The sequence below is a fragment of the Lodderomyces elongisporus genome, chromosome 2 (genome assembly GCF_030384665.1).
Source record: "Lodderomyces elongisporus chromosome 2, complete sequence".
Classification (NCBI taxonomy): domain Eukaryota; kingdom Fungi; phylum Ascomycota; class Pichiomycetes; order Serinales; family Debaryomycetaceae; genus Lodderomyces; species Lodderomyces elongisporus.
Window position 1 is genome coordinate 2,560,326 of NC_083674.1, and position 27,276 is coordinate 2,587,601.

General features: G+C 37.9%; 8 protein-coding genes across 8 annotated transcripts; 6 read left to right on the top strand and 2 right to left on the bottom strand. All coding sequences in view use genetic code 12, as the record gives it.

The window, feature by feature from the left end:
• Positions 1-7: 7 nt before the first annotated feature.
• PVL30_002243 (uncharacterized protein) lies at positions 8-3,601 on the bottom strand (the record flags this gene model as incomplete). The annotated part of the gene is made up of 2 exons (XM_001527339.2): positions 8-3,251; positions 3,594-3,601. The coding sequence occupies 2 exons, from the start codon at positions 3,599-3,601 to the stop codon at positions 8-10; spliced, it is 3,252 nt and encodes a 1,083-aa protein (XP_001527389.2).
• Positions 3,602-5,141: 1,540 nt separating this feature from the next.
• mug86_4 (Meiotically up-regulated protein 86 protein) lies at positions 5,142-5,951 on the top strand (the record flags this gene model as incomplete). The annotated part of the gene is made up of 1 exon (XM_001527340.1): positions 5,142-5,951. The coding sequence occupies one exon, from the start codon at positions 5,142-5,144 to the stop codon at positions 5,949-5,951; it is 810 nt and encodes a 269-aa protein (XP_001527390.1).
• A 1,958-nt stretch (positions 5,952-7,909) lies between these two features.
• mug86_5 (Meiotically up-regulated protein 86 protein) lies at positions 7,910-8,731 on the top strand (the record flags this gene model as incomplete). Its single annotated transcript, XM_001527341.1, has 1 exon — positions 7,910-8,731. One exon carries the CDS (start codon positions 7,910-7,912, stop codon positions 8,729-8,731), a length of 822 nt encoding a protein of 273 aa, XP_001527391.1.
• Positions 8,732-9,329: 598 nt separating this feature from the next.
• Positions 9,330-12,878, bottom strand: MIH1 (m-phase inducer phosphatase; the record flags this gene model as incomplete). Its single annotated transcript, XM_001527342.2, has 3 exons — positions 9,330-12,375; positions 12,641-12,648; positions 12,870-12,878. The coding sequence occupies 3 exons, from the start codon at positions 12,876-12,878 to the stop codon at positions 9,330-9,332; spliced, it is 3,063 nt and encodes a 1,020-aa protein (XP_001527392.2).
• A 5,960-nt stretch (positions 12,879-18,838) lies between these two features.
• PPH21 (protein phosphatase type 2A) lies at positions 18,839-20,053 on the top strand (the record flags this gene model as incomplete). Its single annotated transcript, XM_001527345.1, has 1 exon — positions 18,839-20,053. One exon carries the CDS (start codon positions 18,839-18,841, stop codon positions 20,051-20,053), a length of 1,215 nt encoding a protein of 404 aa, XP_001527395.2.
• A 762-nt stretch (positions 20,054-20,815) lies between these two features.
• EFM5_1 (Protein-lysine N-methyltransferase efm5) lies at positions 20,816-22,069 on the top strand (the record flags this gene model as incomplete). Its single annotated transcript, XM_001527346.1, has 1 exon — positions 20,816-22,069. One exon carries the CDS (start codon positions 20,816-20,818, stop codon positions 22,067-22,069), a length of 1,254 nt encoding a protein of 417 aa, XP_001527396.1.
• A 631-nt stretch (positions 22,070-22,700) lies between these two features.
• On the top strand, positions 22,701-23,306 carry PVL30_002249 (uncharacterized protein; the record flags this gene model as incomplete). The annotated part of the gene is made up of 1 exon (XM_001527347.1): positions 22,701-23,306. One exon carries the CDS (start codon positions 22,701-22,703, stop codon positions 23,304-23,306), a length of 606 nt encoding a protein of 201 aa, XP_001527397.1.
• Positions 23,307-24,075: 769 nt separating this feature from the next.
• Positions 24,076-27,266, top strand: VMA1 (H(+)-transporting V1 sector ATPase subunit A; the record flags this gene model as incomplete). The annotated part of the gene is made up of 2 exons (XM_001527348.2): positions 24,076-24,078; positions 24,153-27,266. 2 exons carry the CDS (start codon positions 24,076-24,078, stop codon positions 27,264-27,266), a joined length of 3,117 nt encoding a protein of 1,038 aa, XP_001527398.2.
• Positions 27,267-27,276: the final 10 nt, after the last annotated feature.

Sequence of the window (27,276 nt, forward strand, 5' to 3'; positions counted from 1 at the left end):
ATTCATTTCATACATTATTAGGAGTTGTTCCACTCATTTGAAACAAATTAAAAAAACTTGAGCTTGGGTAGTTGAGCCTACTAGCACTGCCGCCACTACCATGCAATTGTCCCGCACTAATACCACTGGCATCCACACCAGAACCAGAAACACCACCATCACCTCCACCAGCACCACCACCAGCACCACCACCAAGAGCATTATTAGCAGGCATCGTAATCTGTGCTTCATCCTCAACATAATTTGCAGCATTAAACAAAGACAAAAAACTTCTTTGGCTGGCACTCATTGCCAAGTTTGAGTTCGAAGTAGAGTTACGCATTGCGGTTACAGCGGGATTTATCATTTTATGGGAAGATTGTGTAAAAGGTGACTGTTGATTTTGAAAGTGTTCCAGTACTGACTCTCGTTTCCTTTTTGCAAATTTGTGGCCATGCTCATTCTTTGGAACAATGCTAAAAAAATCTTGCTCTTCATCTTCATAATCATCGTCTGCCTTATGCTGCACACTAGAGGTGGGGAAATTTGACTGGTTATCCGTGCAGTTGATTGAAGATTCGGTGAAATCACGCAAAAGTTCATTGATATCTATTTGTGATGCTACACGCTGCTGCAGTTGTATACGTGGTAGGTTCATAAATGATGAAGAAGGTTGGTTGATTGTTGGCGTAATACCTGTATGAAATGGCACTAATGATGCATTAATAGGTGTCTGTGGTGCCATCGGTGCCATTGTTGTTTGTTCAGCTTGCCCGGGTCCGTCAAATTGCTTTATTTGTTGCTGTTGCTGTAGTTGCTGCAATTGCTGTAATTGTAGAGACTGATAGGACCGTTGCGGTTGCAGCAGTGGATGTTGTGATTGGGGTAGATTCATGGATGGGGTCTCCATCGTTGTAGTTGACGAGGTTGATGGCTGCGGCATCGACATCTCGGATCCTTGATACACAGCTTCTTCTTTGCGCGACTCACTCAATATTAAAAACCAGTTATTCAAAATCTTGTGTGCCCTGATGAGTTTGTTGATGTTGTTGAAAAATGGAAAATGTAAAATCAATAATTCACTATATCGCACAAGCAACTCTTGATCATGAATGTTGAGGGGCATATTCAACCTTGTTTCTGTTTGCTTTATCTCAAGGAACACCTTGAGAATATGTAATAAAGGTTGGAGTGACTGATAGTTTGATATTTGAATCTTAAATATATCGGAGTCTGCTGCTTCTAAAACATTGCTGAGGGAGTTGATAATTGCCACAATCTCAATCTTGCTCTGTTCTAAATTCAAAGGTCTTACCAACAATATCTTGAATAAAAGCACATCTCGTAGTAAACCATGCAACGGTTCTGTGCCTTGAAGCCTAGTAATCGATGCTTTGGTTTCATAATAACCACTTTGTGGCTTAGCAAAGTCAATCATGACGTTGAAGTTGGAGTTGCGACATAGCATGTCTATCATTCCCAAATCGTCAACAATTTTCATCAACTGATAAATGTATCCAACATCTTCGTAATTGCCCGAGCGTAGATGCAATATGATGTCATTGTTTCTAACAACGTTGACATTATACTTGTAAGAGCTAAAAATTAGGTAATATCGCTCAGACGAGAACAACAACCCATAAAGTTCTCGAATCGGAACCAACGAATCATCTGGCTTCACATTCAACAAGTGGAAATATGTTATTGCGCGGTGCATGAACAATATTTTTTGATGTTCTTGAGCCTCATTCCCGTATGCATTCTGCATCGATGTTGCAGGGTTTAAAGTATTTGTCAAATTTAAAATATGGTAGTAATTGCATAATTGCATACTTGCAAGCGACAAATTATAGTACACTTGATATTGACTTAAATGTGCAGGCAAATTATTCAACCCACCATTATTTGCTCTGACTTTTGGAATAATTGGTGGAACTATGAAATTTTTTTCAATCAATGTGAAAATCTCCAATACTTTGAAATGACACAAATTTTTAAAATTTTTGTATGGACGAAACATGAGGTACTTTTTCGGGTACCTCGCTAAGTCCTTAAATTTCTGCTTCTTCATCTTTATGAGAATCTCAGCAATGATCTGATTCAACGTCAAAATGATTAGCAACGTAGACAAGTACAATGAGTCCTCGTGATGGTTGAGTAAATTGAGTTCTTGAAAGTGCGGATTACCCAATGGAGTGTCCTGGTTTCGAAAATTTGCCAAAAGAAAGTTAACAAGCATTCCATGGTTGGCGAGAACAGAATTGACAGTTAATGGCTGAACAAGAGCATATATAGCAGGCTCGTCACTGAGTAATTTAATGTTTTCAACCAAATAATATGGGGTCACTAAATATTCCTCGAGACTTGAAGCAGATGATGGCGCGAGATTCTGAGACTCGGGTGATATGTGAGAGTTCCCAGATACCGGCATTGTCAACTGATGTTGGTTCTGATGTAGCAGTTGCTGGCTGTGTTGTTGTTGTTGTTGCTGCTGCTGCTGTTGTAACAATGATTGACCTTGTAAAGCTTTCTCAATTGCAATGCCAGGGTTTGGCGTATGTGAATGGCTCAATGATGTCCTTTGACTTCCCGGTGTTGTTGTCGGTGCCGGTGGTGATTCCAAATATTCACTTGACAGTTGAGTTTCTTCCTCTAGGGTGCTGGGACTCTTTGATGTTGCCGAAGTGGACGACCTATGCTTGGGCAATGGCGGCCGTGCAAGGTTCTGCGGTGTGGAACCCGTGTTGAAGTCAATGACTTCACTCAAGTTGTTTATTGCATCAAGTGTCTTTTTGCTCAATGTCTTGGGACCTGATTTCTTGCGTTCTCTATTCCTTGTGCAGCTTAAACCGCTAGCCACACATGGTGCACATGGCGTGTTTGGATCGCATTTAACTTTCCTTCTGGCACAAGCATCACAAGCGCGACTTGTAGGTGTCCGTTTCTTTCTCGTCTTGTTGACAAGCTTCGATGCTGTGTGCTTATTTGTTAGTTTGGTAACGACGGGTTGTTTACCAGGATTGAATGCCCCTAAATGATTAGGTGCATCTTCAGTCCTTGTATCTTGATGAAAAAAACTGTTGATTCGAGACGAAGGCGGAGGTGGAGGTAGGGGTGGATTAGGATATGGATATGGTTGAGATGAAGGGTTTGTTAGCGGTGGCAGTGGTGATGATGTTGAGCCATTGACCAGTTGGCTGTGGTCACCAGCTTGCATAGTTGTATCCAGTTTCTTCCTTGAAAGACTAACTAATCGAGGAGGGCATATAAAGCTTGATGTTGAATGAGTTTTACGTTTTGATATGTTTGAGACTTATGAGGCATTTTTTTTTTTTAAGTGAGACGTCGGTAAAGGGGGTGGGGAGGAGAAAAGAGGAATGGGTGGGGAGCATTTAGTGCTAGTCCTCAATCCGAAGTTAAGCCGCAGTCCCAGTTTCTCTCTTTTCTCTCTTTTCTCTCTTTTCTCCATTGTAGGAAAAACGCTCGCATTCGCGGAGTTTATATTTTTCCCCGCCTTTCTCGATATAGTGTCAGGGTTTCAGTACAAGAGAAACCCACCTTCCTTGAAATTCATAATAACATATTTCCATATCCAGAACCTAATATATATATACAAAGACATCGCTCAGTCACACACACACAATGACAAGTCTGTTTTCTTTTATCTTTTCAAAATGATTGTTTTACCATACATTGAACTGAGAACAACATTATCTGGTTAGGTGGAGTTAACTCGCGATTGACGACTGGAGCGTAGATTTCTAATTTTTTTAAATTCATCACAGAGTCATAATAGGCAAAAGAGAGGCAACTTTAATAGTTTTGATGAAAGACTTACATGGTTTGCCGTTTATTTTTTTTCTTTTCTTGAAGGTGGCCGATATTTGTTTTGGATGAAAAAGACCAAAGAGTTGCAAGAAAAAAAATGCAAGAAGCTCATTTCTCATAATGATCCAGGGGAGGTGCTGATAATTTAAAAGCAAGGGCAATTTACTGCTGTTGCTGTTGCAATTTTTGACTTACGGGGCGTGATTGATATTTGTTGTAAATTCTTATACGTGATGGCGGAAACTCTTGATATTTTACACGATTCCATTGGCCAATGCTTTGTTGTGCCAGGTATGTTTTTTTTTTTTCTTTTTTTGTTATTTCCATTAAAGCCTTGATCAATTCTAAGGCTTGAGACAGCTCCTACCAAATGTTACTCAATATTCATGGTGCACATTTACAATTTGGGTCAGTATACAGTCACTTTCTACATTAAGCCGACTTCTCTACTCCATTTTTTTTTTAACTTGCGTCTGAGAGGAAAATTGTATTACCAAAGGATGAATTCAAAAAAAAATTTATTTTCTGAACCACCAGCTGTAATAAACAGATTCTTACTTTATTCATTAAAGAATGTTGCTTTCTTTGATTTCGTCCATAATAAGTATTAGGATTAAATTGTACTTTCTGTTGATGTACAAAAGGTCAAGTGGTTTAACCTTTGGACATCATAATTGAAATGTCAATTTCTGGAACCATGCAAAATGCTAAAGTCTTAGTCAATAAACCTTGTATAATGCTTATATGGCTCATTTGGCTACAAACGAGGAAGCACGACATTGACTTTTCTATTATTGTCATCATCAAAAACAACATCAACAAAGAAAGTAGTAATATTTTAATATTATTATTATTATTAACATAATTATTATTATTATTATTATTATTATGCATGTGAATGCAGGGCTCTTCCACTTACAAAGCGTAAGTTGTCAAACTTTGCAAATTATTCACTTCCCGAACCATATTTACATGCAAATCAATGCGTGTCGATAGAAAATAAAAAAGCATCAGATTTTGGACAGATTGTGTAGGGATATCGCCTCATTATGACATGATACTAGTTTTGCTTAAAGAGAATCGTTTGATATTTATGATGATATTTTTGTTCAGGTAAATGATGATTCCGATTTCAACAAGTATTCAAAAACACATACACATATATATACACACACACACAAATATATACTCATATATATATATATATATATATATATGGTTCCTATCGATATGAGTTTAAAGATGTATTTGGTATGTTAGTTCTAGCGATATTCATTTTATATTTTTGAATACTATTGATTGGACATTTATCAGACGGAACAGATAACGGAATAATGACAGAAGCATTTGATAAATCTCCTTTAAACACAGATATTGAACCAGTTGCACAAACAGGAATAATGGAAGCAAACGCTGCTGAAAGTGATGCGCAAGCTGACGGAGTTCGAGTGTCGTCTAGCGCTTCTAGCTCTTCTTCAAATCATGAGAGTAAAGACACGGAAAAATCAGGTTCACTTCACAATCATCACCACCACCATCATGCAAGAAAATCGTATCCTGAGATAAACTCTGTACCTTTGGGCCTCGCCGCCTTTGCATTGACCAACCTTGCGGTTTGCTTATTTATGGCACAGGTCCATGGAATCACTATTCCCCATGCCATGCTTGGATTGACTTGTTTTTATGGTGGAGTTATTCAGTTCCTTGCTGGGTGCTTTGTATTTGTTACCGGTAACACTTTGGCTTTTACTGCATTGATATCGTATGCTGCATTTTGGTTGAGTCTTTCTGCAATATTCATTGATAATTTTGGTGTCCTCAGTGCATATGCCGAGACGGATCAATTCAATGATGCCTTGGGTTTTTACTTCCTTGGATGGGCGTTGTTTAGTGCAGTTCTTTTCCCTACTACATTGAAATCAACATTTTCGTTTTGCGGTTTCTTCGTCGCTGTTTTGTTGGAGTTTATCTTGTTGGCTGCAGGCATGTTTGTTAATAATCTTGTTGTTGTTCGTGTTGGTGCTGCTTTTGGTGTAGTGGCCTCTGTGCTTTCGTGGTATGAAGCCTTCTCGGCCACTTCCGACCAATACAACTCTTATATCCACCCATATCAAATTGCTATCCCTGTTAAAAAGACTGTTTGAGCGAAGATTACTACATTCTAATTAAGTATAAGAAGAGAATAAGGGATACTCGTTGATAGTGTGATTAATGACTGATTTGAAAGGAACAAGGACATCTAAAAGCTAGAGACTAGAGACTGGAGACTAGAAACTAGATTTTTCTTGGTTGTTGTTTTTTTGTTTCAGTATTTTTTTTTTTTGAAAAGGTGGAGATGTGAGGAATAAGGTAAGAGAAGGTAAGAGGAGGTAAGAGAAGCAAGGCAATTTAGTCCTTGAAGTTTGGAACTATACGAATTAGTGTAGTAAATTTTTAATGTTTAATAGGCTCTAGATTAGATTTAATATTGATATGACACTATTTAGAATAATGATATATGCAATTTAAAAGTCTACGTGGCTGAAGTATTTATTGAAAACAATCAAGAAATGCAATTTGGCAAGGATAGGAAAAAAAGGATTGAGTCTAGCTACAATTAAGAAGTGGAAAGAAATAGGAAAAGAACGAAAAAGGAATGGAATGGAATGAGATGGAGTGGGATGGAAAGTGCAAAAGAATAATTGTTTTGTCTAGTATTGTGTATTCTTTTCCCACTCCGAAGGTAAAAAAAAAAAAATAATAATAATAAAACATAAAAAAATAATAATATTACTAAAAACGCACAACCCCCTTTACCCCACCTAGTAGAAATTGAAATTAGAAACAGAAACTGAAGCAGAAACAAAAACTGAAGCGTAAAATAACATCCACGTTTCCGTAGCTCTTATTGTAAAGTTATCAACATCCTTCTACCCGTTTTCATAAATACTTGTACACAAAGAATGAGAACATATGTGAAAGAATAGATTGATAGATTGATAGATTAAAAGATTGTTTGATTGTTAAATAGATCTTTCTTCAAAAGTTATCCCGTCAATTTCAAAAATTTCGTTTTAATGAAGGAGATCTTAAATTTACCCAGTGATTATAGTTCGTAACCCTTTTTCTTAATCTTCCTTTCTTCCTTACTTTTCTTTTCTTTTCTCTTTTTATTATTTGTTTTTCTCCATTACTCTTCTTTTCATAATCTCTTCTTTTGCGGGCTTCAACAGTGAAGGCCGGAAGAATGGAAAAACCTCCAAAAGATTGACTAAAGGCGGATTACTGCTACTGCTAATGCTGCTACTACTAAAGTTACTATATTGTTACTGTTGTTGTTGTTGTTGCTGCCGCTATTGCTGCTGGAGCTACTCTTGTTCTTGTTCTTGTTCTTGTTTTTACATTTGTTCGCGCATCAATAAGACGTCCTGCTTGGAGCTTGTGGGGAGATCCTTTTCAAAATACAAGTGCACAAAAATGGCATGTTTTTCTTTATTCGATAACTGATGTGAAATGAGAGAGGTGGGCGAAAGTGTTGTGGGGGAGAATGAAGGCGCAAAATGAAATGATTAATTGGAAGAGCTGCTAATGGCAGAATCCACTTGGATGTGAAATGTAATTGAAGTGACCTGCATTGTTTGTTTGAAATTCTGTTGGGGAACTTTTGTTTTTGAACAATGCACAATAGAAAAGCATGGGTGGGGAAGGAATACTAGATACTAGGTACTAGGTACTAGGTACTGGTAGAATTAAACACTGAATACCCCAGAATGAATACAAAGAAACTAGTTACTGACCAGAGTAAGGTGCTGCTATTTCTATATTATCTGCAAGATGGTTTGAAATTTTGGAACAATTGCTCTGCATTCACCCTCAACATGCCACCCCCACAAAAGTAAATAAAGAAAAATTGAAAGGAATAAAGTCCGAACCTTCCCATAACCCGAACAGTGCTCAAGAATGATGCGGCAAGGGGTAATGCAAGTGATACAGGTGAATCAAACTGTTTCAGGTATAAAAGTGGACTCGATGTTTCTCTAATTTGTAAGGTTCTTGTAAAGTTATTGCAAAAAGCAACAAAATAAAAGAGAACCAAATAAATTGAACCACAACAATAGCAAAGATGGAAAGACCTCATGAATCTGACAACAGCTCCTACATAGAAAAGGCAAATGCTTCCCACTACTCAAACCACCAACAATCTCCAGCAGACGGAGACGTGTCTAGAGTGCAATATACCGGTGACAACAATGAATATATTATAATCAATAGACAGAAGTACAGACGTGATGAGCTTCAAGCTGCATTTGCAGGTACATTGAATCCCGGTCTTGCACCATATCCCAAAATTAACATCAATGCGGCTCCCTTGGGACTTTGCGCATTTGCATTGACCAATTTCATGATCTCGTTATACAATGCACAAGCAATGGGTATCACCATACCAAACGTTGTTGTTGGTATGGGTTGCCTTTATGGCGGTGTAATCCAAGTCCTTTCTGGTTTCTACTGTTTTATCTCTGGTAACACGTTTGCTTTAACGGCGCTTGCGTCATATGGTACATTTTGGATAAGTTATGCGGTGATATATGTCCCCAATTTTGGTATTGGAAGTGCATACGCCACTGCAGAGGATTTGAATCAAGCCGTGGGGTTATTTATAATTGGATGGATTATTTTTACATTTATCATATTAATGCTTACTTTGAAATCGACGGTGGCATTCATGGGTATCTTCTTCTTTTTACTCATAGAATTTACATTACTCGCTGCTGGATTGTTAGCTGGTAAAACCGGCGTTGTTAGAGCTGGAGGATGCGTTGGTATGATCACCTCGGTGTTTGCTTGGTATGATGCATTTGCTGGTACAGCTACACCATTCAATTCTTATATTACTGCTAGACCAATCCCATTGCCTTGGTACAGACAAGGTGCCCAATCCTAAAGGTTCTGGAAACCTTGGGCCAATCTTGTCTCTACAAGTAAGTAAATGATTGTGGATTGAGGAATCAATGTGTAACAACTGCAGTAGTGGAAACTACTTTTTAAATGACAAATTTTTTTTATGAACCTTGTTTTTTTGTTTTTCATTTTTGCTTAAAACAAATTTGTAACATTTCGTCTCTAAGACAATTGATTGTACAGTTGCATAACCATCCTCTGGAAGCTAGGGTATAGATTTAAGAGTATAAAGTAGATGAGGTTAACAATGCTTGTACCATTAAAAAAAAAAAAAAAAAAACAGAAAAAAATGCAGAATAAACGTTTATTTGAAAATGCAATCGGTATCTTATTAGTAATATGTTTGTTGTTGCCAACAAACGCAATGTTGAGCGAATCTCGATTTTGAAGTCAGCTTTGGTTTCTGTTTTAGCTTTATCTTTGGCTTGAGCTTCGGGTCAAGCTTGATTTTTGAGTTTACTTTTAGTTTCAATTTTAATTCCCATATTCGCCTCACAAGAGAGGAACACCATTTCTTTTGTTCCCTTTGTAAATTTGCTCGTTTGTTATGCATACCTTTACTCACGCGCTCATTCTCACTCTCATTCATCCTTTTCACCTTCACTTTCTTCGCAGAGTACAGGTATATCAACATCCAATGGTGTCTCATTGATTGGGTCGATAATGCCCCCTAGAGCTTTCCCTTCTCCTCTAATAGTAAATGCTCCTTCCCCTATATTTCCACTAGCTCCAACCCCACCACTTGAATTTAAAGTGAGATTCATAGAATATTCATCCTGATAAGTGAGCGGAGACGATACTAGTGGTGGCGCTGTATAGTGAAGATTGGACATGGTAATGTTTGTTGGAGCAAGACTTAATTGGGATCTCCTTTTGGGAAATTGGAAATTTGATGTTTTTCCTGCTTTCAAAGATAACGACAACGGATTAGGAGCACTTGCATTGGAAAGTCCATTGGAGCAGCCATGGTTATTGATATTGGTGGATTGTTTTGCTCTATTGGGTTTTGCCCTCTCAAAATATTCATTCTCGTGTGTGAAGTTAGTAGGCGCCGTGTCACTATCCAGTGTATCGTTGTCCAAAGCTAAGCTATCTGTTGAATTGTATCCGGAGTTGTAACCGGAGTTAAATCCTGACTGCAATGACGACATTGCAGGTGACGAGACAAGCGATACGGCAGAAGAAGATGAGACTGATACCGTAGATGATACAGATTTGCGATGTGAAAAGATCGACGTTGATGAATGTTGGCGGAATGAAGTTTGTGGCGGCTGAAATGGGTTAAACTTGAGGCTCGAGGTGCTATTAGCAGAAGCAGTAAGCGCATTGAGGCTAGAAAAATTGTCTGTACCATTAGGACTGTTCACACTGGTAGAGTTGTGTGCATTTGAAGGTTTGGGTGGTGTTAGTGATTCAGAACTCAAGCTAAAGTTAGGCATGTTTGGAGAGCTCATTGGCGAGGAGACAAATGGGTTTGAGCTAGTGCTGCACATTGGCTGGTCAAAAGAAAATGTGTTTGCTCGTGCTAGTCGGCTATTAAATTGAGAAGTAAATGGTGACAGCAGTTTCCCAATTCCATTCCCACACACATTGGAACCATTACCAACACCAGTACCAACACCAGTACTTGCACTTGCACTTGCACTTGCACTTGCACTTGTGTTTGCACTTGCACCACCCACTTTCCATGATTTTTGTCTCTTGATGATTTTCGAATTCGAATATGAATTCGACCTTCCATGTGAGGGATGTCCATCCACTCTGCTGTTGCTTCCGCCTCCCCAGATTTCCAGCGAGGAGGACAATAGCGAGAACGAAGCAGCAGAGTTGTGACCACGACCATTATCGCCCATACTGAATTGATTAAATGATTTGGCCCGAGTAAGAAATTTGCTATCCTTTCTCACCTTGTGCATGCTCGTTTCACACTTCTTTCCATATGCCAAATCTTTCATCTCGACATAATTACGCGGTTCGCAAAATTCACCTTGGTATCTTGTGTAAAACGACTTGTAGCCACCCTCGAGTATAACGACATCGGGGTAAGTTAAGAGTGGATATGAGTTTTGGTTTAATGTGCGATCGCATTTACGCAAGTGCTTTGCCATTAGTGGGCCTCGAAAAATGGAAAATTCACAATGGAATATGATCAATTGTTTTTTCTTAAAAGATTGAGAAGCGGAAGAAGTGAATTTTGATGATACTGTAAAATTGTTTCCGTTTGGAAACATTTTCTGTTCTAGCGCCTCCTTAGTTGAGATGTTCTTGGCATTAATTAAATGGCCTCCCTCATATTCGTAATCAAATCGACAATCAATGATAATGTACTCGTCAAAATCTGTCGAATGTTGCCCAGAAAGTATTTTGTACATTTGCTCTCCGTTGATCCGAGGCAAAACATCTGACTCAATTGTAAATGTTTTTATGTTGGTATTCTTGAGGTGGGAATTATCCTCTTGGAGTTTAAAATTTTCAATTTCTTGTTGTGTTTGGCATACCGAATGAAATCGTCTCATGCTAGTTCTTGGATTCTGGATACCCATTTTGGCAGGATTATTCCTGGTTGGTGAGTTGGATGTGTTTTGTAGTCGTTGTGTGTGGAAAGATGAAGTTGATTTCATACGTAATGCTTGTTGGCTGGGTTTGCGTTGAATTGGAGACGCTATATTGATTGTGTCAAAAGTATCATCCCCATCATAATCGGTTTCATCATCATCTTCATCTTCTTCTTCTTCTTCTTCTTGTTCTGCTTCTTTTTCGTCGTCTTGTACTTCCTCGTCATTTTTGTTTCCGTTTCTATATTCGTTTCCATCTCCTTTTGAAATTCCATATTCATCTGCTTCGTCTATATCCCCAAATACTAGCGTATTATGTTCTTCACTATTATTATTATTATTATTATTATTATTATTATTATTATTATCAGTATCATCATCAGTATCGCTGTTTGTATTATTCCCTGAGTCGACGGTCTTTGCAACCATGTGTAGATTAGAAAAAATTGTCAGTGACGATTTGGAAACAACCTCTGTCATTGATCTAGTGAGTTGTTTTGTTTTTTGTCGTACTGAAGAAGAGAGTGATCTCAATGGTGTATTGGTAAGGTTGTTTGAATTATGCACATTCCCGAGTGATAACGATGTAATGGACGACTTTTTTTGTAGAAAGCGTCTGCGCGAGGTCAAAGACGTGTTGGGAAGTAATAATTTGTCTTGGTAGTTGGTACTTATGTTGTTGTTGTTGTTGTTGTGGTGGTGGTGGTGGTGGTTGTTGGTGAGATGGTGATAAGGGTCATTATCATCAATATTATTGACGCTGCTGTGTGGTATAAACAGCGATGGTTTAATACCCTGCTTGACTGTTAAATTAATGTTTTCCTTATCCTCAACTAAAAAGTTCAAGTTGTCTTCGTTTTCGTCATCGGTGTATGAGCTTAGTGGCCTATCACGTTTCAATCGTAGTGGAGACATAGTTTTCTCTGTATTAACAGTTTGTGATGGTGATACAAGTGTAGTTGATGGTTTGTCTGTAGGCTGTATTTCTTGCTGTAAAGAATGCGACCCCATTGCGTCTCTGTGTTGTTGCGGGTGCTGTATCATATTGACATCTTCCAAGGATGCAAACTTTCTTGTCTCTAATTGACTATGTGTTTCAAAGGTTCCCCTGCAATTGACTGTGATTACAAGGTGTGTTAGGTGGGTATGAGTTGAAAGAAAGGTATACGTATGAATTGGAAAAGAGAAAGAGAGAGAAAATGAGAAAATTAGAAAGTGAAAGGGAGAGAATAAGAGTATGAGGAGGGATCACAGGAATGGTAGGATTGTGGAATTTTATTTTACATAAAAAACAGATAAAAAAAAAAAAATACAAATAAACAAATAATAAACAATACCTTGGCTTCTGGAGATTTTGGATGTTTGATGTTTGATATTTGATGTTTGATGTTTGATGTTTGATACTTGGTGTCTCTCTGTGTGTATGTGTGTTGTTTTTTTTTTTCTTTATTCCTATTATTCCTATTATCATTATTATTATTATTATTTTGCTCTTCTTTTGCTTTTTGTTTTTTGTTTTTTGTTTTTTGTTTTGGAATTTTTTGTTTGCCAGAAACGAAATTTGACGCGGAACATCCAATTATTTTAACGTGCTCCAGAATTTCAGGTACATGTTTACGAACTGGCCTCAAATTGGTGAGTGGAGGAAGAGGAGGAGGAGGAGGAGTAAGAGTAAAAGTAGGAGGGAGTATGTGTACAATAGCATCAATTCAAAACTGTTGTACATATGGTGCAAGCCCCATGAGAAAACTGCTTTTTGCAAACTCTGGGGTTTTACAGCTATATTTAGGCATCAAAAAAAAAGTACTTCCATATTGCAATACGATATCACATCTAATTAGATATAAGTGAGGAGGTGGAAAGGTCATGGAATCACCTCTTTAAATACAATTAGTCAACGCCTAGCAACTATGACTTCAAAGAAATACAAGCATATATGTAACAGTATCGAGTCGGCAGATTAAAGGAGTCGTTAAGAGAACAATCGTCTAAATTATATATATATATAATTATTATTTTATTTTATCTTTTTTCAGTTTGCATAAAAGGTATTTTCTTCTTCTACTACTTCTTCTTCTTTTTCTTCTTCTTTTTCTTCTTCTTCTTCTTTAAACGATCCATAAAATAATATTGGTGACAGATTCAGAATGTTCAAGATATTTGCGTAATATTGCTTTTTTTTTTACCAGCGTTTATTCCTTTTGTAATATTTGAGAGGGGAGGATCTCCAGCGTCGGATCTGAAAACGTGATTGACTAAAAAATTCACAAGAGAAAAGGGCTAGGGCACTGATAAAAGGAGGTATACCATTTTTTTTTTTTGCAATTGTTTGCAGAAGAAAAGGTTTGTTTTCACTACGTCGCTGTTGGTGTAACTTCACTTACAATGTATGTATGTGTGTTTGTGTATGTGTGCGTTTTTTTCTTTGGCTTTTTGATGGTTGTCTTTGCTTGCTGTTTGGTCGTGGTTGTAACTTCAACCAAACCAAATCAAATTGAACTAAATTTAACTAAACAAAACTAAACTATACTGAGCTGGTGTTTACCAAATATTTAATTGATTTTGTACTATTTTGTAACTATTCCAAACATTTACATATCACTAAAATAAATTCTTACAAAGACTTGGCCATACACTTGGCTCTCTGAATCAGGAGAGTAAAATAAAAGGAAGGAGAAAAGAAACGAAATAAAGGAACTCTACTTTAACGAATATATTATGGATACTTTACAACAGGTATGATCATACCTTGGTATTGACATATGAATAACTTCATGTTTGTAGAGGGAAAAGATGTAGACAGTGACAAAACAGGAAAGTGCAATTCTGTGTTTTATGTGTTTTATGTATTTTCTTTCTTTGTTTGTTTGTTTGCATTTTTTGTGTGCTTATTTGTTGTAATTGCTGTCTTCTTGACTCCATTATTTCTTTTAACCGCTTTATAATATTCTAGATTGATGATTCTATAAAGCTATCTACTCAGAACTACGTGCGATGTAGTCCATTTATATACTCTACATCAACGGGACTTTCTTCATAGACTTAGGTTGCTATTGCATAGCAACCTAGGTAGCGCCTATTGTCTCTACCATGTGATCGGATATATATGAATCCTCAACACCCTCTCTTAGATGCGATTCTCATGGTTACCATTTTCACAAAGATCTTTTAATTTTTCAAATTGAGGTTTTGGTAAACTCTTCGTAAGCATATCAGCAATTTGTCTTTCAGTTTGAATATATTCCACTTTGATGTTTCCTGATATGATATGATCTCTGATGAATAGTAACTTGACATCTATATGTTTAGTTTGATGATGTTTGTATGGATGTTTGGCTAATGAAATAGCTGTGGTGTTATCTTCATAGATTATAGTTTCTTTAACTTGGATACCAAATTCTTTTAAAAGATTATTTAACCATAGTGCTTCTTTTGCACCTTCACAGAGACTCATAAATTCAGCTTCACCTGTATGTGTAGCTACTGTAGGTTGTTTCTTGGATCTCCACGTGATAATACACCCAGCATATTTAAATATAAATCCAGTCACTGATCTTCGAGTCATTTTATCATTGGCATAGTCAGCATCTGTGTATCCATAAATATTATGGTCAATTAGGCTTTTATAATTGAGACCAAAATCTTTTGTTCCCTTCAAGTATCTAAGTACTCGCTTAGCTGCATTCCAATGCATTTCTTTTGGTTCTTGAAGATAACGTGACAAGACTCCGACAATATATGATATATCATATCTTACGGTGTTGGCGGCAAATAACAATTTTCCTACGAGACTTCTGTACTGAGTACCATCTTCAAATCTCTTCTGTGTGTCATTGATGTTGCTAAGATCTTGACTAGTCACTGTAGGAGTTATTTCTGCTTTGCAGTCTTCCATGCCAAATTCTTTCAACATCTTATCGATATAGTCTTGAAGTGTAATTTTAATAGTATGTTCTTTTGTCTGATGTATGTTTAAGCCTAAAAACTTATCAACTCTTCCAAGATCCTTCATCTTGAAAGCTTTCATCAATTCTTCTTTTATACTCTTTAGAGCATCATCAGTTGTAGCGGCTATGAGGAGATCATCCACGTACAAAGCAACGATTGAAAAGGACACACTTGATTTCCTTGAATATAAGCAGTATTCGACAGAGTTACGCTTAAAACCTAATCCAATCAAAACTTCATTGATTTTCTGGTTCCAAGCTAAAGGTGCTTGCTTAAGTCCATATAATGACTTATTAAGTTTCAAAACCTTATCTTTGTGCTTTGGATCTTCGTATCCTTCAATTTGCTTCATATAAATTTCTTCGTCTAATTCAGCATTTAAGAACGCCGTAGTAACATCCATTTGATGTACCTGCATCTTGTATTGAGCTGCAATGGCGAGCATGATACGCATTGATTCGTATCTAATAACTGGAGCGAAAGTTGCTTCATAGTCTATACCATGGATTTGACTGAAACCTCTAATAACAACTCGGCCTTTAATTCTTCCATCATCTTTTATGGAAAGTACCCACCTGTTGGAAATCGCTTTTCTTCCCTTTGGAAGATCAACAAGTACATAAGTATTGTTCTCTAAATGAGCATTAATTTCCGCATCACAGGCTTCCTTCCACTTATGTGCGAGTGGAGATTGCATTGCTTCTTTGTAAGTTCTTGGCGACTGCTCGTCCACATCTGCTGTCCGGTACAAGCGCTCTCGTCACTCCAAACGCTTTCTTCCCATCGTTGCTGAACCTACCTCTACTGCTTTAATTCCTATTGACGAAACTGGTTTATCCAGCTCCGACTCAGAGAGGGAAAATGCACAAACTATTTCAGCTCCCAAACCACGACTTAAAGTCCCACGTACATCCAAGGATACACGTGAAATAACATTAGTACCTAATGGTGCTGATAATGGTGGTTTGACTGTTGAAACAATTAGTGTTCAGTATCCAACTGTTGAGGAAGCTGAGTCAGATACTGAAAGTGAATCGCATCTGAATACCCAGAAGATGTTAGAACTTCCATCAGCTAATCTTGTCTCAAGTGGTTTTATTGGTGCTGTTGGACTAGCAGATGTGGACGAGCAGTCGCCAAGAACTTACAAAGAAGCAATGCAATCTCCACTCGCACATAAGTGGAAGGGGAAGTGCCAGGTTGTCAGGGACGACAAGAGGAGTCTCAGAGAGAGGGGGCACCTCAGTCAGTCGAACAACATCCATTGGACCAGAGGTAATCTGAGGAGAATCCATGGGAACATCTAATGAGTCAGCTGGTTCGTCTTCACTAGACGAGGATGACATGTCGAGGTCCGTGGCCTCAGTGTCATCAGAAGTATCCTCAACAAGGGGCTTGCCACTAGGCTGCAGTAAGGAAGGGCTCGAATGAATGGGCCCGGAGCTTATACCACCGGAAACACCACTTGGGGTGTCAGCAATAGGAGGAACGGACTTAATAGGAGTCCTGGGCGAATAATATGTCGTATGTTCGTCAAAACGAACTTGCCGAGCAACAATCACCTTTCGGTGAAGTGGGTCATACATACGATAAGCCTGATGATGCTTATCGTAACCCAACATGACACATTTGCGACTGGTAGGACCGAGTTTGCCAGCGCGAAGGGCTTGGGGAATAACGACATACCCGATAGAGCCAAATGTGCGTAAATGATTTACTCGTGGATGAAAGCCATGCCATTATTTCTTTTAACCGCTTTATAATATTCTAGATTGATGATTCTATAAAGCTATCTACTCAGAACTACGTGCGATGTAGTCCATTTATATACTCTACATCAACGGGACTTTCTTCATAGACTTAGGTTGCTATTGCATAGCAACCTAGGTAGCGCCTATTGTCTCTACCATGTGATCGGATATATATGAATCCTCAACATTATTTGCATATGCTACCAATTGCAGTTGGTGACATCATTTGATTCCAACTTTAATATTCCCTACATTTTCCCTGTCATCGCAGGCATTATAATCACCATCACCAACACAACAGCTTTTAGAGTTATATCGTTTGATAAAAAAGAAGGTACAAGGCTCTCTTTTGGTATAATGAAAACAAAGTTGAATAAGGTGAAAAACTTTAAAAAAAGAGAAAGCAAAGTTGCAAAAGATAACGCAATTGCAATCACCGCAATCACTATATGAATGTGGAAGAGGTAACATGTAATACAACATTTTTTTCTAAAAAAGCCAGAGTCATAAAGCGCTAGAAATTAAATGTCGTGAGAAATCCAGTGCCATGCATATCTTTTTTTTTCTTCTTCTTCTTCTTCTTCTTCTTCTATGTATACAGATAATGTATACACCTTGATAGATATTGCTATTATTAATACTGATAATGATAAACTCTAGTGTATCACGTGACAGGTATACACTTTTTTCTTTAAATCAAAAACAGTGTCTCATGGTCGTGTGCCAAAGATCACTTACTACTAACTAGTGGCCAACTTTATGTGGAGAATAGAACATTGTTCCTAGCACACAGTACCACACTACTAAACTGTAAAGTACCATCTTGAGCAATGGACTAGGCTATCCATAATTAGTACCAAAGTATAGTTGAAAAAAGGACAATTGATCAAAACTGACACTGATATTACTCTTCTTGTAGAGAGTGCAGAATAGGTATTGGTGTGTATTGTTCTTGCCTTGAAAGTTTTGAGTGAAATTACTAACAGAGACAAAAAAAAAAAATAATAATATTATTATTATTATTATTAATTAAAAAAAAAAAATGGGAAACGGAAAAGAAAAAGAAAAAGAAAAAATTCAGTGGAGGAATAAAGAGAAAAACAAAAGGGAAGTGTGAGTGCGAGTGCGAGTGTGAGTGTGAGTGCAAGTGTGTATGTGTGATAATTAATTAATCAGTATCATCAATGCTCTCTCACTCAAAGTCAACGACAATACATCATCCACAGCAACTACGACCAACCTAAACAAAAAAAAACAACAACCATATACACCCACACACCTATTAGAACTAAGCTATAGATACAACATCACACAACCTAAGCAACCCATCTTCTTTCAAATATAAAGCACAACACGATAGAAACACTTCGACCAGAGTTTGTTTCTTACCCTTAATCCTTTTATTTTTCACCAGTTGTATAATAGTTTGTTCAATTCACTAAAATTCTAGACTATTTCATCAACAACATTCAATAAAGAAAAAAAAAAAGTTGAGCTTTCCACATTTCTAATCCGTCTCAAAAAGTCGATTTCTGCATCAAAAAAATTAATTCAAAAAAAGAACACCAATTTTTGATTATTTTGTTTCCTTTTTTTTTTCTTTTTCCTTTTCCTTATTCTTATTCCATTTCTATTTATTGGTTCTTTTGTTTATTTGTCATAATTAGAAAGTTTGACTCACCAATAGTTTAACTTACCAAGCTTTACATCTATCTACTTATATATATAAAAACATTTATTTATATATATATATATATATATATATATTTAGAAAACACATAAAAAGCAACAAACAGAGCTTAAACCAGCACTATATTTATCCAACTTTTATTGCCAATGGATCCTGATAGAGACGTACCAATGGAAGACGCAGAAAGATCGCTTGATGATTTCGACTCAATGGACTTTTCAATGTCTCAAAATGCCAACAGCATAAACAATAATAATAATAACAATAATAATAATACCGCATCAACAGGCAAGCGAACAGGAAAAGGTGGGAAAACTTTGTCAGACTCCCTGAAATCTGCTACAACCAGCGCCAATGAACTCTCTGAAAGTTCCAAATTGCAACTGCAACTGCAACAACAACAATCACAACAACAATCGGTGCCACAATCTGCAATTGACACACAGTCTGTAAACCAGTTAGACAAATGGATTGAGCAATTGCTGAAATGTGAACCTCTTTCAGAAGCAGACGTGAAAAAATTGTGTGAAATGGCTGTTGATGTATTGCAGGGTGAGGAAAACGTACAACCCGTATCAGTTCCAGTCACAATATGTGGTGATGTTCATGGTCAATTCCACGACTTAATGGAATTGTTCAAAATCGGTGGGCCATGCCCAGATACAAACTATTTATTCATGGGTGATTACGTTGATCGTGGCTATTACTCTGTTGAAACCGTATCATATTTAGTTTGCATGAAGGTGAGGTTCCCCAATAGAATTACCATTCTCAGAGGTAACCACGAATCAAGACAAATTACTCAGGTCTATGGGTTCTATGATGAGTGTTTGAGAAAATATGGCTCTGCCACCGTATGGAAAGTGTTTACTGACTTGTTTGACTATTTCCCAATTACTGCACTTGTCGATAACAAAGTTTTCTGTCTCCATGGTGGATTATCGCCAATGATTGAGACTATTGACCAGGTTCGTGAATTGAACCGGATCCAAGAGGTTCCTCATGAAGGACCCATGTGTGATTTGCTTTGGTCGGATCCAGACGATCGGGGCGGATGGGGTATATCTCCACGTGGTGCGGGTTTCACTTTTGGTCAAGATATCAGTGAACAGTTTAACCATACAAACGATTTGAGTCTTATTGCTAGGGCACATCAATTGGTTATGGAGGGATTTAGTTGGAGTCATCAAGAAAATGTTGTTACTATATTCTCAGCACCTAATTACTGTTATAGATGTGGTAACCAGGCTGCAATTATGGAGGTTGATGAACAACATAATAGACAATTTTTGCAATATGATCCAAGTGTTAGACCAGGTGAACCCACAGTCACAAGAAAGACGCCAGACTATTTCTTGTAATGAAGACGGTGCAAACAGGCCAAGCGTTTGGAAAGTAAGGTCTATGAATAAATGGGCGAGAACGAGCAAGAGGAGAAGCAATCAGTGATGATTGCTGCTTATGAATTAATTTTCTTTTTTTTTTTAAAAAAACATAATGCTATGTATTACATTCTTTTTTAAGTTATTGAAGAGAGAGGTTGAGGCTTGATAGGATGAGAAGAAGAAGAAGAAGAAGGAGAGGGTAGGCTTGTATTTGTATTTGTATTACGCTTTATAATGTCAACATGATTGATTTTTAACTAAAACTTGAAAACTTGTAGCTTTATCCTAAAACCAATGGCATGTTAGAACACTTATTCTTTGAGGAGATGGAAAACAAACCACTTGCTAACTGTCGCATTTTCAGTGTCGTGAAATGGGAATAGTAATTTGCAGACACTCAGGCTCGGTTGTTTTGCTTTTCCTCTCTCTTTCTCTCTCTCTCTCTCTCTCTCCTTAACTCTCGCTTCTCAATTTTTTTTTCTTTTATTCACCAACCACAGAGCATGAAAAATACATTAAGTAAGCACCTCTAAAAAGTGCTACCAGTAAAAATATTGAATCCAATTTCTTAGTACTGTCAAGAACCCGTCATCATCATTAACAACAACCAACCTCCCACACATCCAACATCCAGCATCCCACACATTCAACATTCAACATCCAACACGATCACCACAGCTACACGTCAATCGCATCAGACAGTAAACCAGAATACGCAATAAACACAGTCTATAGATAATGATGTTGAGGACACAAGTAAGGCTTATGCCCAAAAAGCTTTCTCCCATTACTAAGGGAGCTGCTAGAACCACCACTCTTGCAGCCTACAACAACAGCAACACTACTACTGGAATCTTTACTGGATCTGCTACCACTCTTCACTCAAGGTCAATTTACACTTCAGTTCTTGAATCTGACATTAACATCACTCCCGCAGGTAAAGTCAACGTTTCTGTTGGTCCAGGTGGCCGTTCATCACGTACTGGATACACCGTGACTGTATTTGGTGCTAGTGGATTCCTTGGTCGTTATTTGGTCTCCAAGTTGGCACGTCATGGTACTACAACCATTGTTCCTTACCGAGACGATATGAAAAAGAGATTCTTGAAAGTTGCCGGAGATTTGGGTGTTGTCAACTTTGTTGAGATTGACGCAAGAAACTTACAGAGTATAGAGGATTCCGTTGCCCACTCTGATGTTGTCATTAATTGTATTGGTGTTGATTACGACACCAAGAATTTCAGTATGGCAGATGTCAATATCGCTTTGGCTGAAAGGATAGCTCGTGCTACTCGTGATGCTGGTGTGCCACGTTTTGTCCATGTTAGTTCATACAATGCTGATCCAAAGAGTGACAGTGTCTTTTACGCAACAAAAGGTATTGGTGAACAAAGAGTTAAGGAAATCATTCCCTCAGCAACAATTGTTCGTCCAGCACAGATGTTTGGTAGAGAAGACAACTTGTTAAACTATCTTGGTCCAAACATTAAGATGTGGACACCTAACAAGAACCAAAAAGAAATATATCCGGTCTATGTGCTCGATGTTGCTCGTGCCTTGGAAAAGATCACCTATGATGACACAACCATGGGTAAGACTTACGAGTTGTACGGTCCAGAGAAGTTATCATACCATGAAATTAGAACCATGATTCATGGTATCACAGAAAACTTTGCCATGGCAGGTCCTTTCACTTACAACTTTGCCGATTATAACTTGCCCCTTCCAATCGCTAAAGCTATTGCTCAATTGCAACAATTGGTTTGGTGGAAATTGCCAAACCCTGACCAAATGCAAAGACACGTCATTAATCAAAAGATTGATAGTACAGCCGAAACATTCGAAAGCTTGGGTTTGGGTGCACAACAAGACAGAACCAAATTGGCCGATGTTTTGTTTAGTTATGTGAAGCAATGGAGACATCCATTGATTGCCCAAAAAGGTGGTCCAAACAAAGAAGAATTGAGACAACAACAGCACTTTACCGAATAAGTGATGGAGCTTAGGTTTATAGTATCATAGACAAACTAATACGATGAAGATGTAAAGCAAAAGCAAAAGCAAAAGCAAAAGCAAAAGCAAAAGCAAAAGCAAAAGCAAAAAAAAAAAAAAAAAAAAGAAAGAAAATTAAAGCAAAAACAAGAACAAGATGAAGTGAAATGCCAGGGGTGTAGAATGTGCTAAAGTAAAAGCTCTTAACAAAGCGATACAGTTTAGAATCTCCTTTTAATTTATGTAGACAAAGAGATGTAATTTATCACACATTGTTAGTAACGTTGTGATTAGCTTTCTTTAACATCCGTAAGAAAAAAAAAAAGAAAGAAACCAAATGAAGAAAAAATATTTTTTATCACCCGTTTTCGCAGATAGCCGAGACAATCTTATCACCCGCACAAGATTTCATTCAATCATAAATATGTATATATATATCCGTATGTTTGTAAGTATATATATATATATATATATGTACGTATGTATATACATATCAATATATTCATTGAAATTCAACACCTCTGACACGAAAAATCGTTTTGATTCGCCAACTGATTAATTCAAAGAGGTTTTGTCCAGTGCCTCAATTGCTCATTATTTATCTGACTTAAAGAAATTACGCTATAATATAATGTACAAGCTTCCATCAATTGAGGAGTTTAAATCACAAAGCCCGGATGTTCAAAAGCAAACACTAGACCAACTCTTTGAGCCTTGTGATAGCTTATCCTGGTTTATTCAGACTTATGTCTTGCATCCACCACATAACCACCATCACCATGGAGAATTCACTACGTATGGCGAGTTCATTGAGGTTGTGCGTAGTGAGCTTCACGGGTTTTTGCACTTGGCAGAATTTGAATCTTCACGAACCCATGGTGAGGTCACACCCATAATCTCGCACATCATTTCTGCACATCCAAGATTAGGTGTGCCTAAAAAGACTGCTAAGCTCAGTGAACACTCTAGTGCTGAACAAAAGAATTTGGCTGCTGGTGAAGGAGAAGAAGCAGAGAAAATGAAAGAGTTGTTAATTGAGTTGAACGAAGAATATGAGATTAAGTTTCCTGGATTAAGATATGTTGTATTTGTCAATGGTCGGGGAAGGCCGGAGATAATGGAAGATATGAAGAAGAGAATCAAGCGAGGCGATATCAGTTTGGAAAGAAAGGAGGCGTTTGACGCGATTTGTGATATCGCCTTGGATAGAGCCGGCAAATTGGGCGCAAAACTATAAATTAAAAGAGAATATTGATACATACGTTGCAGGTAATGTTGTAAATGACAAGAAGATATAGACAATACGGTTTTTTTTTCAAGTTAGCCACAGTAAAAAAAAAAAAAATATGTACAAACTTGTATTTTGTAGATTGGTGGAATGTGAATCTTTGACTAATAAAGGGTGAATATTTCGCGTTTGCTCTACTGATGCTTTGAGTTTGGTTTCTACTGACGATTTACGGTACAAATCAGAAATCATTATACAGCTCTTTGAAGTGGAAGATACCGACCATCGTGTTCTATATTGCCATATGTGTCAAGCATTCTATCCTAGCCTTGTGTGGCTGCTAAAAATCCAAACCAATAAAGTAAATACAAAAAAAAAAAAAGAAACAAAAATAAAGAATAAATTCATAATAATAATAAAAATAAAGATAAAAAATATATTTGGTTTTAAATGTGTAATGGAGATTGGGTCATGATTGCACGACCTCGTCTGGGAAAGTTCAACGTTGTTTGCCCTGGAACACATAATCTTTTGTAATTTGATAGCCGCAATATAAACCGAATAGCGACCAATTCAATTTATCTTAAGCATAAGGTTTGACATTACTACATTTAAACTATCTTTAAACAACACACAACACACAACACACAACACACAAACACACACACCTTCCTCCCAACCAAACCAAACCAAACCAAACCAATTTCCCATCACTTTTTCCTTTAATACGCACACTAACCACTTACTCCTCTGTTTTTAACTATTCAATTAAGTCAAGATGGTATGTATTTTTAACATTCTCGGAAATAGTTCATTATAAAACTCTCGTCTCCTTTTACTAACTCAAATGTCAAGGCTGGTGTAATGGAAAATGCAAGAAAGCAGATTCAACGACTCAATATAGATGACCAAAAAGAGGGCCAATATGGATCCATCTACTCTGTTTCGGGACCAGTTGTGGTTGCTGAAAACATGATTGGATGTGCCATGTACGAATTGGTCAAGGTTGGTCATGACAACTTAGTCGGAGAAGTCATTAGAATCAATGGTGATAAAGCAACTATACAAGTTTACGAAGAGACAGCTGGTGTTACTGTAGGTGACCCTGTTTTGCGTACCGGTGCTCCTTTGAGTGCCGAGTTGGGACCAGGTTTACTAAACACCATTTATGATGGTATCCAACGTCCATTAAAGGAGATTAAAGACGAAACAAACTCAATTTATATTCCCCGTGGTATTGATGTTCCAGCATTGAGCAAGACAGTACAGTACGACTTTAAGCCTGGCCAATTGAAAGTTGGTGATCACATTACTGGTGGTGATATTTTTGGTTCCGTTTTCGAAAACTCTTTGTTGGATGACCACAAAATCTTGTTACCACCAAGAGCAAGGGGTACCATCACCTCGATTGCAGAGGCTGGTTCTTATACCGTTGAAGACACTGTGTTGGAAGTTGAGTTTGATGGCAAGAAACACAAGTACTCAATGATGCACACTTGGCCAGTGAGGGTCCCAAGACCAGTGGCTGAGAAATTGACTGCTGATTACCCATTGTTGACTGGTCAAAGAGTTTTGGACTCCTTGTTCCCATGTGTCCAAGGTGGTACCACCTGTATCCCTGGTGCTTTTGGATGTGGAAAGACTGTTATTTCCCAATCATTGTCCAAGTACTCCAACTCAGATGTTATTATTTACGTTGGTTGTTTTACCAAGGGTACTCAGGTCATGATGGCCGATGGTAAGGACAAATCAATTGAAGATGTTCAATTGGGTGAATTAGTCATGGGTAAAGATGGTGACGCTAGAAAAGTTGTTGGTTTGCCAAGAGGCTTTGATACAATGTACAAAGTGGAGCAAATTGGCCATGACGACAGCTTAAACTTTACTGTTTCTGCTGACCACAAGCTTGTTTTGAAAACAGAACAAAGAATTGAAGTCACTACACGTAAATTTGCTGGTAAAAATTACGCTGCTGTGAACTACTTTGCCATGGGTAAAACAAAGAAATCAGCTGGAGGTAAAGATGGTGTTGAAATTGTAAGAGTCAAGAGCAAGGTATTTGCACACCATATTCACGGTAAAGAAGTTGCCGAAAGTAAAGCATTGGAGTTTGCAGCTTCCGTTGATATGTCTGCCATTGAATGGGTGGTTGAAGCTAAAGACTATTACGAGCAAGTTGAAGATACCGTTAAGCAAAACTCGACTCAACTGATCAACCCAGTCTTTTACGAGTCTAATGCAATTGGAAAATGGTTGGCAGATAATGGTGAAACTAAACCTTCCTCAGCTTCCGAGTTGGCATACTTGATGGGTGCCGCTTTTAATGAATCAAGAGAGTCAATTTCCGATGCCGCAACAAATACAAAGAGAACTTTGGAGAATGTTGAATTCGATGACTTGAAGTCGGTTGATTCTTCTCTTGATTTATCAATGGATGATGGATACGAAACTGATAATACTTCTATCCATTCTGTTAATGAGAAAGAAAGCGTAAATGTTGCTCGTCTTCTTAAGCAAGCTCTTGACCATTTCGGTTTCAGCACTGGCAGTAATAAAGTTATCCCATCAAGTATTGCAGTTGAAAACATTGAAGTAAGAGAGTCCTTTTTAGCTGGTTTTGTTGATGCTTCTCAAACTGAGTTGAAACAAGACTCTGCCATTATCAACATCGGTGCCTCTAACAAGTCCATAATTGCCAACATCGTCAAGTTGGCTCGTTCATTGGGTATCAAGGCAGCTTGTAAGGATGATGGATTAAACAGAATTACTCTTGAAGGGCCAGCTCTTGCAGGGGTTTTGTCCAAATGTTCATCCTCATCTGTTGATGCAAAATCTTTTGCAAGAGATGCTGTTCCATTCAACTTTAATCTTTTGAGATCAGCAAAGGAAGATTACTACGGTATCACACTTAGTGAGACATCAGACCACATGTTCCTTCTCTCGAATTTGGCCCTTGTTCACAACTGTGGTGAGAGAGGTAACGAGATGGCTGAAGTGTTGATGGAGTTCCCTGAATTATATACCGAGATTGACGGAAGAAAAGAACCAATCATGAAGCGTACTACATTGGTTGCCAACACATCCAACATGCCTGTTGCTGCCAGAGAGGCTTCGATTTACACTGGTATCACATTGGCTGAATATTTCAGAGATCAAGGTAAGAATGTTTCCATGATTGCTGACTCCTCGTCACGTTGGGCAGAGGCATTGAGAGAAATCTCTGGTAGATTGGGTGAAATGCCTGCCGACCAAGGTTTCCCAGCTTACTTGGGTGCCAAATTGGCATCTTTTTACGAGAGAGCAGGTAAAGCAACGGCGTTGGGTTCACCAGACAGAGTCGGTTCTGTTTCAGTGGTTGCTGCTGTTTCTCCTGCAGGTGGTGATTTTTCTGATCCTGTTACCACAGCTACTTTGGGTATCACCCAAGTGTTTTGGGGTTTGGACAAAAAACTCGCACAAAGAAAGCATTTCCCTTCGATTAATACATCAGTTTCTTACTCCAAGTATACCAACATTTTGAACAAATACTATGACTCAAATTATGCTGAGTTCCCACAGTTGAGAAACAAAATCAAGGAGATTTTGTCGAATGCTGAGGAATTGGAACAAGTTGTCCAATTAGTTGGTAAATCTGCATTGAGTGACTCTGACAAGATCACATTGGATGTTGCCACCTTGGTTAAGGAGGATTTCTTGCAACAGAATGGTTACTCTACATACGATGCCTTTTGTCCAATCTGGAAGACATTTGATATGATGAGAGCATTCATTTCATATCATGATGAGGCACAAAAGGCGGTTGCCAATGGAGCACAATGGTCCAAATTGGCTGAAGCTACAGCTGATGTGAAACATGCTGTTTCATCTGCAAAATTCTTTGAGCCTTCTAGAGGTGAAAAAGAGGGTGAGAAGGAGTTTAATGCCTTGTTGACCAATATCTCGGAAAAGTTTGCCGAAGCATCTGAATAAAAGAGATTTT